We start from the raw sequence: 16,376 nt of genomic DNA, 5'->3' as shown, positions 1-16,376 counted from the left end.
AGACTAGCCTCACGTAGGTACGAAGTAGTAGACTCATCTGCCTCCTAACCTACACCCCTAATACTCGACCTCTACAGTTTCCTATCAAGGGTCATGTCCTCGATCGTCCTCGTACAAACCTTTTCTTCCTCTTTAACATAATACCGACGTCCATCACGAATAGCATATGCTGCATCGCGAGGATCTCACCCGGAATAACCTTGCAATCCTTGCACATCCTTCTGTTACATCTCCTGAGGTGGAGATACTCAATCTGAGTTTTTGCCACCGCACTTTGGAAAGTAACGAAATGCTCCTTCCTCTTTGGAAACCTAGAGTTCGCAGTCACCAACTCAAAGCCTTAGCGAAATCCAAAAGTGAAGTACCTCCTCCGTTCCTATCCCCAAAACTGTAGCCACCATGTACCTCGCCTTTACCACCTACGGTCGACCCAATATGTCAACTGAAATCCCCCTATAAATAACCTCTCAGCAGGTGAAACATTACGCACAATCTCATCCAACCCCTCCCAGAAGCGCCTTTTAACCTCCTCATCCAAGCTCGCATAATGCGTGTAAGCACTAACGACGTTGAAGGTGCACTCTCCAACTACCAACTTAATAGTCATTAATCTATCATTCACCCGTCTAACCTCAACCACACACTCTCTAAATTCTATATCCACCAAAATACTTACTCCATTCTTACCTTTCCGGACTTCAGAGTACCAAAGCTTATACCTGTTTGCATCCCTCGCCTTCGATCCTGCCCTTGACTCCTGGACACACGCTATATTGACCTTCATCTTCTGGAGGATATTCACCAACTCTATAGACTTACCCGTCAATGTTCCTATGTTCCATGACCCAATTCTCAACTTATAGGCTCCCTTGTTCCCCTTACCTCTCGTGCCTCCCGTCCCACCCCTTGTCCCCTGCCCCCCTCCCCGGAACATGACCTTATTCTACCATCCTGGACCACAACCACTATACCTACGACAGACTAAGGAAAATTACTAACACACAACTAAATTGGCGAAGCTACATACAGAAGAAAAATAACAATTGGAATTAATTAAGAATGATATAAATATAATGTACGTATTTGTAATTGCGTCATTCTTTTACTACTTCGCAAAAAATCATTTACATTGTGTAAATAATAGTATTATTTAGATATGTATACATATACCACGCATAGGCCGAACGAGGCTTTCTAATATCTTGCCCTAAGTGCAGTGAAACTTTAATGATACGGCATAGATCCGTCCTTACTAGGTCTCGATTAATTCGAATTCAACCTGTATAAGGTCTATTAAAGAGAGAAGTTTTTTCTACCAAATTTTTTTTCATACACAATAATCCAACTGAGAACTCTATTCTCTAATCAAGAATAGAAAGATACTATCAATTCCACTATAAGCCTTTGACATAAGGTCTAGTTTTAGTGTGATCCACAGCGTAAGTGGTTAGTACAATTTTGTCCGATAAGAAAAAAGCAAACATTAGCTGATTCACTATACTTTTTGAGTGATTAAACAGTTTCATGCAGGGTGTTATTACTTTGTAACGTCATTTTCAGTTTTGTTTTTTTATTACTTTAAAGCTAATCAAACAACCTGAGATATGATTGGGGTCTACAGAATAAATAAAAAATTAACATTATTTACAGTCAATTTGTGGGGGCTAACCATTTAATTTAATTTCTAATAAAGTTGGAGAAATTTTCTAATATACGTACGCTTTATGGAAGAAACAAACCATGAAGAAAGACGAAAAAGCATTCTCCTACTAATATACAAAGCTTTTACTTAGATTAGAGCAGGAACTGGGGGAGCCACCTTTATACAAAGAGTATCACGTGACACTCCTTCGTCGTCGGAAATTATATTATGTGGTTAGGTAATATTTTTAATGCATATATATTACATAAACATGTCTCAATTTCCAGCAGAGAGTATTTTACCCTCTTTAATCAGAGAGTCGGTCTCGAGCATTGGAATTGAATTTTTTTTAATAATGAGCTCTTCCCCTTTAAAGGACTTTAAAGGACTTATACGGTGCGAATCTGAATTAAACAGGTTCGAAATATAAGTACCAAACACTAGCGAGCGAGAAAACCCAAAAAAATAGGGCCAAGTACTACTAATATTTTTGTGGATGTAAATAAAGTAAAGTCAAAATATTCTTCCACCGAAAAAGATGAATGATGACAGTACGTACTATATACACCACCAAAGGACGCGGTGTAGTGGATGAGACTGCTCCTTCTTTAACCAGAGGTCTCGGGTTCGAGCTCTGAGTATGGAAAAATCCTTATTAGGGAGTGTTTCCCTCTGAATGGGGCCTTACGCGACGCGAATCCGGATATAGTAAGGCTCCAATACGGGTACCGAACATCGAGTGAAAAAAAAAAAATCTAGTACGTACTATATAGATTCAATTATTTGACACATCCATCTTACCATACCAACTTTCACCACTTCAATTTTCTAGATATGGAGAGAGGAGAGCAGTGTCGACGCACTGTTTACACATAATATAGAAAGGGATGTAATTTCTAAACATTAGCAATATAACAAAAATTATATAATCATAATTTAACCTACTATATATAGAACATTATTATCTTATTTTCCATGTTACCATATATTAATTTTTTAGTTGTTGTAAAAATTACATATTGTTATAGTTTAACTTGATAGTATAAAAAATTATACATGATCAATGCAAAAAATGTAAACCCTATACTTAATTAATGGTAGATAGAGTCAATCTCTGGTAGCTACGAGTTTAAATGGATCAAGTATTCGGCACGAAACACCTATATATGCAATATTACTAAAAATTTAACAAATACTCGATTCTAAACCAATAATTTCAGAATTATTACGAGTTTAGTGCTTAAAACTCTAAAAGGTGAAGCAGGAATTTAAATCATGAATCCACCTATGTAATAGTGATGCAGTTTCTCCTACAGGTTCAACTATCCTAGTATTTTCGATATAGAATTTAAATATATATATGAAAAATTACTAAAAATTTTATGAATATTAAATCTGAACTCATAATTTCAAAAGTACGACGAATTCATCAAATATATATTCGAAAGACGGTAGAAATATATAGTCAAATCCTTACTCCATATCGACATTGAAGATTGAGAAATAGTGTTCATAGAGTTGACTGTTATATTGGCATATTGGCCGACATAGGTATATATAAAGGCTTGGAATGTTCGTATCTGGAAAAAAAGTTGAGAGTGGGGCCAGAGGAAAATGCAGAGAGAATCCAATAATTTTGTATACAAATTTATTGAAATTACAACAAATAATTGATCTGAATCAATAAATTTTAAAAAATATTATCAATGTTAAAAACCTTCAAAGTTAAAATGGTACTTTTTTTTTTTTGTTTAATTCTCCTCCCTTTTGATTCTCCTTTGATCATCTTTGTTGGAGTTATTGCTCATTTGATGACTCGAACTCACGGCCCTGGGGTTATAGGGGGGTGATAACCATCTGAGCGACCCCCTCTTGTTTAAAATGGTAGAGTTCAAAATTTGAATTCGCTTTCGAGCCGTGGAATCGAATTAGTGATCAATGTTTGCATTAGAATAGACTGACTACATTATATCCTATTGGGATGCTACCCTTCCGTGGATTTTGCATAAACACGAAATACTTTGTCTGCCGTGCTGTTGATTAGGGCAATGGGTGGTGCAATTGGCCGTGGGTGGTGTAGTTTGTTGAGGAACATAGTGAGGACCCTTTAAGATTTGCAGAGCTAATATTTTATCAGACACAAATTATCTTCAGCCCTCATTTCTGACTAAATTTGAACACACCAATTTTCCTTATATCTCTTTATAGTCAATTCACGTATTTTCAAATTTATTTTAGGGGATTGATCATTGGTTTGGCCAACTAATTTTTTTTCCCTACCTAATTTTTCTTTTTTGGTATGGTCCTTTTTAAGTTTAAAGATTTCAATGGCAGTATTATATGAGTTATTTAGGACAAAAAAATAAAGAAAAAAAATTGATTGTAATGCACTCTTCTCCCACTAAATTCACTTTGAAGTTGACAACTTATGAGGAAATGGATCGAAAGTGAATTCAAGTTTTGATTATGATATACTTTTCTTGCAATAAATCCATTTTGAAGTTATTGACAAATTATTTGCTAGGTTAAAAGTAAATTCAAACCGATATATTGTAAATAAAAGAGACAGAACGATACATTACAACAACAACATATCCAGTATATTTTCTGCCACGGCCCGAAATTTCCACCATCGAGACCGTGATAGCGCCTAACATCACACTTGCTAGACAAACTAACGGTAGAGTTTTATTAATCATTTTCCTTTACGTTTCTGTGATTAAAAGTAAACAAGCTAAAACAAGTAGAAATAAATGCGGAAGTAAGTAAATAGCCTCTTTGTTTATATACTATTACCAATATTATTGCTATTATTACCCAGAATCCGGTGTCACAATCCACGAATACACTAAGATTTGCTACAAATATTTGTTCGAAAGAAGATACAACTGTTTATGAAGGGAAGTAAAAACAGTAAATATAGGAGCATAGAAAGGGACGTTAGGGCCTGCGGACGCCAGCAGGACTACCTTGGGTCTCCTAGCTGAAAATATCTGCGCCCGATCTCTCGATCAGCCACTACCTACTCTAAAATTTGCATAGAAAGTGCAGAGTGCAGTATCAGTACAACCGACCCCATGTACTGGTAAGTGTCGAGCCTAACCTCGACGAGGTAGTGATGAGGCTACGGCGGGGCAATTACACTATAACATGCATACAGTGTATAATAAAAGCAGAAAGAAGGACAGGACAAAATAAAGCAGTAACTTGCAAGGAATGAATACAGAACTCAAGTGTCTTATCAGTATCCAGCTATAACCAATCCTTAGGTGAAATACAAAGCTACTGAATAACTTATATTAATTTATGTGAGTCCACCAAACTATAGAGTACCTGGTCCTCTATGAGACTGATATGTAGAATGAAGTAAAGACTGAATGTAAAGAAGGCAAGAGATTTTCTACGTGGAAAAATCCCACACAAGGGGATCAAAAAAACACGACCTACTCTTGTAGGCTTTTAACTCTACTAACTTGTAATCTACCTATTACAAGCCACTTTGCAAATACCCTGTTGCAAAGACTTCAAATTAACTTGTGATGCAACCACCCCAAGCCACTCTATAACTCTCCTAATTACAGAGGATTTAACTTATGACTATTCCTAATCACAACATAAACTCTAAAGTTTACGAATTTGGTTTTTTCCTAAGATAACGCTTCAAAGAAAGCAAACTAGGAATTACAATGTTGAACAATTAACAAGATTACAACTCAACTATGGATGTATATAAAGCTCGTTCAGAAACTGATCCTTAGTGGAGTTATCTTCTTGTTCTTGACACACCAGTGACTTCAATGCCAGATGAATGCTTCTTCTTCTTAAGAGAATATCACTGAATGCACAAGTGATGGTGTGTCTTGCACCAGGTTGTTTTATCACAAAAGATATCACAATGGATAGTGATGTCAACTCTTGGTGTACTTCTTCCCAGTGAGAAGTGACTGTTGCACTGTCTGCACAGCCACTTCTGGAAAGTTGGGTTCCAACTGGATAGTGGACTTTGTACTTCTGCCAGGACATACAAACGGACCAGGTCCTACTTGTGTTCCTTTTCTGTAACAGTTGCCAGATGGTCACTTTCTTCTGCTACGTTCCAGCTGTACACCTGACTTGTACTTCCGTCAGAGAACCCTAAGGGAGTAGGTCCCTGTTGTGTTCCTATTTATATTGATTGCATATAGTCACTGACTTGTTTGTGTCGGAGAACCCTAAGGGACCAAGTAACCAGGTCCCTATTGTGTTCCTCTCTTTGGTTGTTTGTCCGTTTGCTGAGAAGTTCATATGAAATGTATCCTGTGGAACAGATTCTCTATCTAGTTCTTCATAAAAATTTTGTTAGATCGTTAAAACATAAGAATCATAAGGCTTAAGACATTGAAAATCCATCAATTTTTCTCTTTTTGATGATGACAAACTTAGGCATGGAAAACATTTGTTTAGATCAGAATTAACCAGATAAGATACCAGTTCCCCCTTAATCTTAGATCTCCCTCCTTGAGAGTTTTAGTTCCCTCTCAATCTCAGACTTAAACCATATTACCCCCTCATAAACCATATTACTCCATGTTACCCCTTCAACTTCTCCTTATCTTCCCCCTTTTGGCATCATTAAAAATAATAAGTATGTCGAAGAGCACAAGCAGGAAATAAACATAAAGAAGTCTAACATATCTAGCTCATGCCACATATGTGCACACAACATGACAGAAAAGAGAAGCCAGAGGAGTACAGTATTGTACAAGCAAAAAAAGTGGAGCTGTTTTATTAATGTTTACATTGGACTGAGCAAGACAGGAGCAGTAATGGTTAAGTTCAACATGCCATCAAAAACAAGTATACAAAGTAAAACAGCAGCCACAGGATGTTGGAGCAAAAAATAGCTTGACACTAGGTAGGATCCTAGGGATACTAAAGGAAGGAGGTTTGGAGGAAGAGACAACAATGGTTTTGAGAACCAGGTCCAGTCTAGCATTTGCAGCCAGTTGTTCTTCAAGTAATTGAGCCCGAAGTCTCTCGTTTTCTTTTCTCAGTTGGGCAACCTCATCATGTACAGAATCAGGTCCCTTAGCTGCTTGGCTAAGCTGAGTTTCCAGTATGGCATTTCGAGCTCTCAACCTTCTTATTTCCTCAGAGGCTACATTTTGAGCGTTTATCAGCTGAGAAATGGTCGAGATGATTCCACCAACTTTTTTTATACATTCACATTCTTCTAGAGTGGTCTTAGAAAAGGTTTGTTAGCGTATGCCCACTCTAGGATTTCCCAAAGGGACCTTATAGAATCTGAACACTTGAATGAGGAGAAAGCCATAAGGTAACCCATGATTTCCACCCTTAAAATTTGCCACCTTCTGCATATGATCTATCATGATTGCTGGCAAATTGATCGGTACAAACTCATCAAGTGCTTCTATCAGGACCAAATCTGATTTTATAGCAATCAAAAGTCTCTCAGAGTGGGGTAATAGTACTTTATTAACCAGTTCAAAGAGAAGCTAGTACTCAGGAAGCAATACCTTCTTATGAACCTGTTCCCCCTGTTGAATAGCTTGCTCTTTCATGATAGCTCTCCGAAAGTTTATTCCAAAGACATCCTTAACTGAGGACACACCTTCACACGGAATTCTGAGAATTTTTTCCAATGTTGAAGTGTCAAGTACAATATCCACTCCACTTACAAGCGCACAAATGTGATCCCCCTCAACAGTGAAGAGAGATGCGTAGAAGGTTTGCACTGCATCTTCGTACACTAGAGGCATGCTCCCTTCAAACAGGTGTTCCCATTATTGAAATTCCACAATCTCCAGAATTTGCCTCATGCCTGCCATCTCCGAAATTGCTGGATCAAAAGTTCGACCCCACAACACCTTTTGAGTTTTTAATCTCTGCTACCACAGAACACCATCACAGGTCAAAGACCTTGTTGAACCAGGTTCCTTAACGGTTTCCCCTTTTTGTTTGCTAGTCCCTTCAGCAGACTTTCCTTTCTAACTTGCTGCCCCCACAGTATTGTCCTCAGACACGTTTGGCTCAGTTTGACTCCGTTTAGACTTGCTTTTGTACTTCACGGATGACCCTTTCTGTTCTTCAACAATTTCCTTAATTGTTATAGACTGGTGTACTAAGGCACCAGGTTCCCTAGAAGCATCTTTGTCTGGTTTACTGATACTCCCTTGATGAAATCTTTTGGATTCATTTTCCTCTTTTTCCTCGTCTTGACACTCCTTTTACTTTTCAGCAATGAGGATTCAAAATTCTCTTGCTGTAGTGACCTGGTGATGGGTGATTTGGAGGAAGACTCTAAGAGCTTGGACTGAAGAGGAGGTGCAGGAGTGAGCTTGCATGGAAGTGAGTCAGGTTCATCAGAAGGTTTTTCTGAGAATATCTCATGAGCCAAGGACTCGAGGAGTGTTGTGGTTCTTACATCTCCTAGGAATGGAATGTCTTCCCCCTGATACTCAGAAGAGAGATATGCTCCTTCATTCATCAGACTCTCATCAGCTACAGCCATGATGTTATGAGCTGCTTCTTTTTCTGGTGATTCATTGAGAGTCATTGAGTCCAACCTGGAGGAGTTCAGGTACTGGTCAGGATCATCTTCAAGGGCTTCTGATACTTGAGGAGTAAGACCTCCTGTGTGGTCTTTGATGAGATCGTAGGATTGACTACACATAGGATTCTCAAAATAGTGATAAACAGGGTTTATCAAAAATGGAAAAACTGTAGCGGAGGAGGAGGAACCAGAAGTGGGTAAGGTGGTAGAAGGCGTGAATGGCGGAGCGGTGTAATGACTTCAAAGATAATGATGAAGTGGGAGAGGTGTTAATGGCGGGGGAATGAGAAGATTGTTCGATCGCCATTAGATGAGTACTTAGTAGACGAGCAAAGAGAGATGGGGAGAAGATCCTAGTTGTACAGAAGAGATGAAGGTTCATGACTTGCCGTGAGAGAGAAAGAAGGTTTTATTGGAAGAGGGGCTAATGATGAGTAGAGAGCGAAACAGGTTCTGAATAGTCCTGAAAACGGCGGTAGGTTTGTGGAGAAGTGTTACCGAGCAGATGGGATGAAGGGATTTGAAAGACAAGACATGACACACGGACGTTGAAAAGTCGGATAATATGGCAGTTGTTTTACAAAATGATTTTTTTTTGTTTAGAGAGGGCATGCAGAATTAAGAACATTACTACTAACCTGAGATACAGGAGCCTGATATCAGATCAGTCTTTTGAACACAGTTTTAGCAGCTCCCCTCTCGAAGTTCATAGCGATTCCTTTAGCTTCTATGATCGTCATGCGTGTTTACCTACAACGGTATTGATGTGAGTTAGACTTGGTCAGAAAATACTTTAGTTATCTTTACCTGACGGTGTCTTAAACAACCAATAGATGGAGGAATTGGTTCGTCATTAGTTTCTTGCAACTCCATCTTCACCTTGATTTATCCGGAATATTCTTTACTTGACGCTTTGATGCAGATATCTGGAGTGTGGTCTTCTGTTCTACAATGCTTTTCATTGAACCACCCCTTCTTCATATTGACCCTCAGAAGATGATTTCACCCTTCAATATGCTTGAAATTTCTCTTCAGTTGTTGATGAGGTATTTTCATTTTGCTTCCTTATATCCCAGAGGATAAGGCATGAATCATGACAGGTGCACTTTTTTCCAATTTGAGACAGAAGTTGATTGCAGAGAGAGATATGGAAGTTAATTTGATTTCCCCATACTTGTGTTCTGCTCGTTGACTTTAGCCAGTCTCCTTCATCTTTCTCACTGTAACATACTCCCTATTTGAAGCCTCAGATATTTCCCAGAGACAAGATTGGTTCATCATATTGCTCCTCACCGTTTCTTTCTTGGTAAGGAAGAGTGTCTTGTTGAATACCCCATGAGCATCTCCTACCATTTAGTGCTTTCTTTGTTGGAGACCTTGTGGCCTTGTTATGTGGATTGTACCCCAGAAGGATTCTTTCGCTCGTCCTTTTACATTGAACTTCCCAAGCTAATCCTTCCTGTTGTCAAGAACAAGACATTTTCTTCCAATTTGGTAGCTCCTGGTGAGTTTTGATTTAGGAGGGACCTGGTCCGACACTTATTCTCAAAGTAGAGAGCAGTATTCATTCCTTTTGCCCGGAATTTTTTGGCGATTCCATAGACGATGAGCACGGTCCATGCAGCATTTTCAAGTTCCGTTCTTTCTTTCAGCTATGCCATTTTGGTTGTGGAATCCTTGAGAAATTGTGCGTGATCCCTTCTCCCCCTCCTCCATCATTTTTGTGAACTCATGTCCAGGTGACACTTGAGTTTGGCAAACCACGGACCAGGTCCGGCTGAGATAGTTTCTTCGGAGGTGAGAAATTTACATGTACTACTCATTCATCCCATGGTTGTGACTTCACTCATCTCATACCACCAGCTTGTGGAGAATGATGTTTAGCAGGAGTGACTTTTCTTGTTTCCTCTATTCACTGATACTACTTGTCGAGTTATCAGATTAATGACTGCACTTTGTAGGTCATTCACCTAGTGCTCGTTCCTACTCAAGTGCCGAAGGAACCTTTCTGCCTTTTTCATTCACTGAGAATGTACCCTTTACTTTCTTCTCAAAGATACATTCCCTTCCTGCAGGACTTTTAATGAGAGGAAATTCATGATATTTTTTTTTAGCTGTGTGCTTTGAGCATCTACTGTCCATAGTCCATCGCAGTCCGCTCCCTCTCACTGCTCCCTGATCATGCACATCAATGGTTAGATTTAGGAACCCAAACTATTTCGGGTCCCTTGTTACAATAAAAAGGATGAATGAGGGATTTCCTAGTCCACGTAGGCAGCATTCGCTTTTTGCGAGTAGTACCTGGTCCTTTGCTAGTAGTCACTCTATCAGTAAATGCTTTATTCTTCTGAGCAGACTGAACCCTGGCCTGGCAATTTTCCTTAAAATGCCCATTGTTTCTGCAGTGGGTACATCGCCAGTTATCAGGTACAGTGACATACTTGTTGTGTGGTTGTAAGGAGTTTTCTCCCTTTGGAACCCGATACCCTGCTTGTTCCCACTATTGTTGAGATACATGGCAGTGACCGCATCTGAGGACCAGGTCCACTTCAGGGATTTTTCAAGATCATTTCTTACTTTCTCCAACTCAGCTTGGAGTTGTTGATTCCTCTCGAGTTCACTGCAAAGACTGTTTTTACAACAGTTAACTCCTTTTCAAGCAAGATGTGAGACTCATTGGTTACTTCTTTCCCTTTCCCAAGACTTACATTCATGTGTTCTCTATTGAGTCCCTCAATGGTTTCCTCTAGATCAGTGCATATCACTAGTAGGTCATCCCTTTCCTCTTCAGTAGATGTGACTTTCTCTTCTAAAGTGTGTTTCTCATTGCTAAGACCTTCTATTGTTTCTTTTAGATCAACAACTATTACCATCAGATCGTCTCTCTCATTTTCCACACTAGTTATTTTTTCATTCAGGGCCTCCTTCTCTTGTTCAAGATTAGCTATGTTCTCATTTAAGTCCACTACACAGACCACTAGATCATCTCTAGATTGTTCGGCCTCTCCTAGTTTTACGGTCAGAGTCTCCTTATCATTTACAAGGCTATAATAGGTATCAATTAGGAAATTAGATAAAGACCTTAGCTTCTTAGAAGAATAGGATTTCAGATTTCTCTGAACATCCCTGAAGCTTACCTCGCCGTCTTCATCATCATCATCTGACTGTGCCATCAGCACGAATAGTGAATTGTACTTTATTGCTTCAGTTTTCACTGCCATCATGGAACTATTTTCTGTATCTGATTCCCTTTCGGATTCATTTGAGGAGTCACCCCAAGCAGCAAGAGCCTACTTAATGATATTGTCTGCATCACTTTTTCGATTGAATCGTTTATCTGGAACCAGTTTCCTTTTTCCTGCTTTGTCACGATTTTGCTTGTATTGCTCCTGTTTCGCGAGTGGGCAGTCTTTGATGAAATGCCCTGACTTTCCACATCTGTGACAGAGATTGTTGTTCCTTGTTTTACTTGAACTGCCCCACTTTGGTATGCCACCATTTCTTCGAACCATTTTTTGAAATCTCTTAGTAAGATAGGCCATGTCACTATTTTCATCACTTGAATCACTGCTTCCAGCCTTGAGCACCAGTTTCTTTTCCTTCTTAGACTCTCTTCTTTCACTGTCTTTCTTTCTTCTCATCTCATATGTTTTTAGATTACCAATCAACTCATCCATGGTCAGAGTCTGTAGATCTTTAGCTTTAGTGATGGCATTTACCTTACTTTCCCAAGACCCAGGTAGAACACTGAGAATTTTCCTTACAAGCTTGTTTCTGGGAATGACATCTCCGCGTGAGTAAAGCTCATTTATGATGAAGGTGAATCTGGTGTGCATATCTTGTATCGACTCATCATCCTTCATCCTGAAGAGCTCATATTCAGTGGTGAGCATGTCGATCTTGGATTGTTTTACCTGAGTAGTTTCTTCGTGTGCAATTTATAAGGCTTCCCATATTTCTTTGGCAGTATTGCAAGCTGATACTCTGTTGTACTCATCAGGCCACACATCAAGATTTCTTGGCACGATAGTTCTTTTCTACAGCTTTTCTGTCAATGTCGTTGTCTCTCTTCTCCCTTTGGGCACCAATGTTCCTATTTCTTCAAGTTTCTTCATGGGAACATGTGGACCATCACAAATGATGTCTCATAGCTTGAATCTTCTGCCATCATGAAATCATGAATTCTGGTCTTCTACCATCCGTAGTATTGACCATTAAATCTGGGAGGTAAATAGGTTAATTGTCCTTCTTCAAAGTTTGGTGGAGCAACCATTGAGGATCCTTCCTAGGTGTTAGCCTGATAGAAGAGACCCAATATGATACCAATTGTTAGTTTATGTGAGTCCACCAAAATATAGAGTACCTGGTCCTCTATGAGATTGATACGTAGAATGCAGTAAAGACTGAATGTAAAGAAGGCAAGAGATTTTCTGCGTGGAAAAATCCCACACAAGGGGATCAAAAAACATGACCTACTCTTGTAGGCTATTAACTCTACTAACTTGTAATCTACCTATTACAAGCCACTTTGCAAACACCCTGTTGCAAATACTTCAAACTAATTTGTGATGCAACCACCATAAGCCACTCTATAACTTTCCTAGTTACAGAGGATTTAACTTATGACTATTCCTAGTCACAACATAAACTCTAAAGTTTACAAATTTGGTTTTTTCCTAAGATAACGCTTCAAAGAAAGCAAACTAGGAATTACAATGTTGAACAATTAACAAGATTACAACTCAACTATGGATGTATATAAAGCTCGTTCAGAAACTGATCCTTAGTGGAGTTATCTTCTTGTTCTTGACACACCAGTGACTTCAATGCCAGATGAATGCTTCTTCTTCTTAAGAGAATATCACTGAATGCACAAGTGATGGTGTGTCTTGCACCAGGTTGTTTTATCACAAAAGATATCACAATGGATAGTGATGTCAACTCTTGGTGTACTTCTTCCCAGTGAGAAGTGACTGTTGCACTGTCTGCACAGCCACTTCTGGAAAGTTGGGTTCCAACTGGATAGTAGACTTTGTACTTCTGCCAGGACATACAAACGGACCAGGTCCTACTTGTGTTCCTTTTCTGTAACAGTTGCCAGATGGTCACTTTCTTCTGCTACGTTCCAGCTGTACACCTGACTTGTACTTCCTTCAGAGAACCCTAAGGGAGTAGGTCCCTGTTGTGTTCCTATTTATATTGATTGCATATAGTCACTGACTTGTTTGTGTCGGAGAACCCTAAGGGACCAAGTAACCAGGTCCCTATTGTGTTCCTCTCTTTGGTTGTTTGTCCGTTTGCTGAGAAGTTCATATAAAATGTATCCTGTGGAACAGATTCTCTATCTAGTTCTTCATAAAAATTTTGTTAGATCGTTAAAACATAAGAATCATAAGGCTTAAGACATTGAAAATCCATCAATTTTTCCCTTTTTGATGATGACAAACTTAGGCATGGAAAACATTTGTTTAGATCAGAATTAACCAGATAAGATACCAGTTCCCCCTTAATCTTAGATCTCCCTCCTTGAGAGTTTTAGTTCCCTCTCAATCTCAGACTTAAACCATATTACCCCCTCATAAACCATATTACTCCATGTTACCCCTTCAACTTCTCCTTATCTTCCCCCTTTTGGCATCATTAAAAATAATAAGTATGTCGAAGAGCACAAGCAGGAAATAAACATAAAGAAGTCTAACATATCTAGCTCATGCCACATATGTGCACACAACATGACAGAAAAGAGAAGCCAGAGGAGTACAGTATTGTACAAGCAAAAAAAGTGGAGCTGTTTTATTAATGTTTACATTGGACTGAGCAAGACAGGAGCAGTAATGGTTAAGTTCAACATGCCATCAAAAACAAGTATACAAAGTAAAACAGCAGCCACAGGATGTTGGAGCAAAAAATAGCTTGACACTAGGTAGGATCCTAGGGATACTAAAGGAAGGAGGTTTGGAGGAAGAGACAACAATGGTTTTGAGAACCAGGTCCAGTCTAGCATTTGCAGCCAGTTGTTCTTCAAGTAATTGAGCCCGAAGTCTCTCGTTTTCTTTTCTCAGTTGGGCAACCTCATCATGTACAGAATCAGGTCCCTTAGCTGCTTGGCTAAGCTGAGTTTCCAGTATGGCATTTCGAGCTCTCAATCTTCTTATTTCCTCAGAGGCTACATTTTGAGCGTTTATCAGCTGAGAAATGGTCGAGATGCTTCCACCAACTTTTTTTATACATTCACATTCTTCTAGAGTGGTCTTAGAAAAGGTTTGTTTGCGTGTGCCCACTCTAGGATTTCCCAAAGGGACCTTATAGAATCTGAACACTTGAATGAGGAGAAAGTCATAAGGTAACCCATGATTTCCACCCTTAAAATTTGCCACCTTCTGCATATGATCTATCATGATTGCTGGCAAATTGATCGGTACAAACTCATCAAGTGCTTCTATCAGGACCAAATCTGATTTTATAGCAATCAAAAGTCTCTCAGAGCGGGGTAATAGTACTTTATTAACCAGTTCAAAGAGAAGCTAGTACTCAGGAAGCAATACCTTCTTATGAACCTGTTCCCCCTGTTGAATAGCTTGCTCTTTCATGATAGCTCTCCGAAAGTTTATTCCAAGGACATCCTTAACTGAGGACACACCTTCACACGGAATTCTGAGAATTTTTTCCAATGTTGAAGTGTCAAGTACAATATCCACTCCACTTACAAGCGCACAAATGTGATCCCCCTCAACAGTGAAGAGAGATGCGTAGAAGGTTTGCACTGCATCTTCGTACACTAGAGGCATGCTCCCTTCAAACAGGTGTTCCCATTATTGAAATTCCACAATCTCCAGAATTTGCCTCATGCCTGCCATCTCCGAAATTGCTGGATCAAAAGTTCGACCCCACAACACCTTTTGAGTTTTTAATCTCTGCTACCACAGAACACCATCACAGGTCAAAGACCTTGTTGAACCAGGTTCCTTAACGGTTTCCCCTTTTTGTTTGCTAGTCCCTTCAGCAGACTTTCCTTTCTAACTTGCTGCCCCCATAGAACACCATCACAGCAGACTTTCGTTAGTCGGTTCGAGCTCCAAGACCTCGGAGAGCACTGTCAAACGGTTGTACACGACTAACGAAGGCCCATGATATTCGCGCCCAACCGGATATCACGGCGTGAATTTCGACCGTACCGGCAGCAGATCAATGATTAATGAAAAGGAAAATTTTTACCTTACTTAGAATTGTATTAGAGATGAAACTTTTCTACTATATAAAGGAGGCGATTTTTATTCAATTGAACACGATAACATGCATATCAAGGCAACATAAGTTTGTTTCTCTGCTCCGAATCAAGGGCAAAACGATTGTTAAGCTCAGATCTGAGCCCGGACTTAGCACCACCATTGGTTTGATTATTTATTTTATTTTTAATTCTCTTGTCTAACGTTATTGACCACTTGTATTGAATTAATCCATATATCCCTAAAATCGCGTATAAATTCAATTGTTATCCATTTTTAAGGGTAAACAAAGAACTTTAAAAGTCAAATGGATCAAGCTTAAATTTTACATCCGCCTTCATTCTAGCATGCACATTTACATGTATAATTATTTCTACCGAACATATTCATTAAGTATACTCAAATAGCCTGTCAGATTCATTATTTATTTTTCTTAGCCGGTATACACTGATTATACATAGTTATATACATATTATACTTGGATCAATACACGTATTATATATTTGTCAGTTATTTTAGTTTAAGCGGTTGTGTGGATGGTTGTTTACGTTAATTATTCTAATTATTACAAATATATTGATTGATTTGAGATCATTTTAAACAAATGTTCAACCGTATTGCAATTAATGTACTTATTAAATTACATATATGGGAGGTATTAAAGCGTTGGTGAACTTGAGCTTTCACGTTAATTAATATACCGAGTCAATTACGCATATGATCACTCAACTTTCTCAAATTATCTCCCAAAGTTACTTTTCTTTCGTTTGTAACATAACGTCACTGAACTATGCCTATTGCACTCAAAAGATCACTCAACTAGATTTTTCAAATTTTGAATTGCTAAATACCTACTTTACCCTCTAAATTATAAATATTTATCTTCTTTTATTTTTTTAACTTTTTAATATTATGATTTTCCCTTTTTAATTTATATTATGGACTTACCTATAGA

General features: G+C 38.7%; 1 protein-coding gene across 1 annotated transcript; it reads right to left on the bottom strand.

The window, feature by feature from the left end:
• Window positions 1-412: 412 nt before the first annotated feature.
• On the bottom strand, window positions 413-784 carry LOC142163504 (uncharacterized). Its single transcript, XM_075220798.1, has one exon. The coding sequence runs from the start codon at window positions 782-784 to the stop codon at window positions 413-415; it is 372 nt and encodes a 123-aa protein (XP_075076899.1).
• Between the last annotated feature and the right edge of the window lie 15,592 nt (window positions 785-16,376).

This window comes from Nicotiana tabacum, chromosome 8 (assembly GCF_000715075.1).
Source record: "Nicotiana tabacum cultivar K326 chromosome 8, ASM71507v2, whole genome shotgun sequence".
Lineage (NCBI taxonomy): Eukaryota > Viridiplantae > Streptophyta > Magnoliopsida > Solanales > Solanaceae > Nicotiana > Nicotiana tabacum.
Note: the sequence above shows the minus strand (reverse complement) of the source record. Positions and strands in the feature narration are given on the sequence as shown.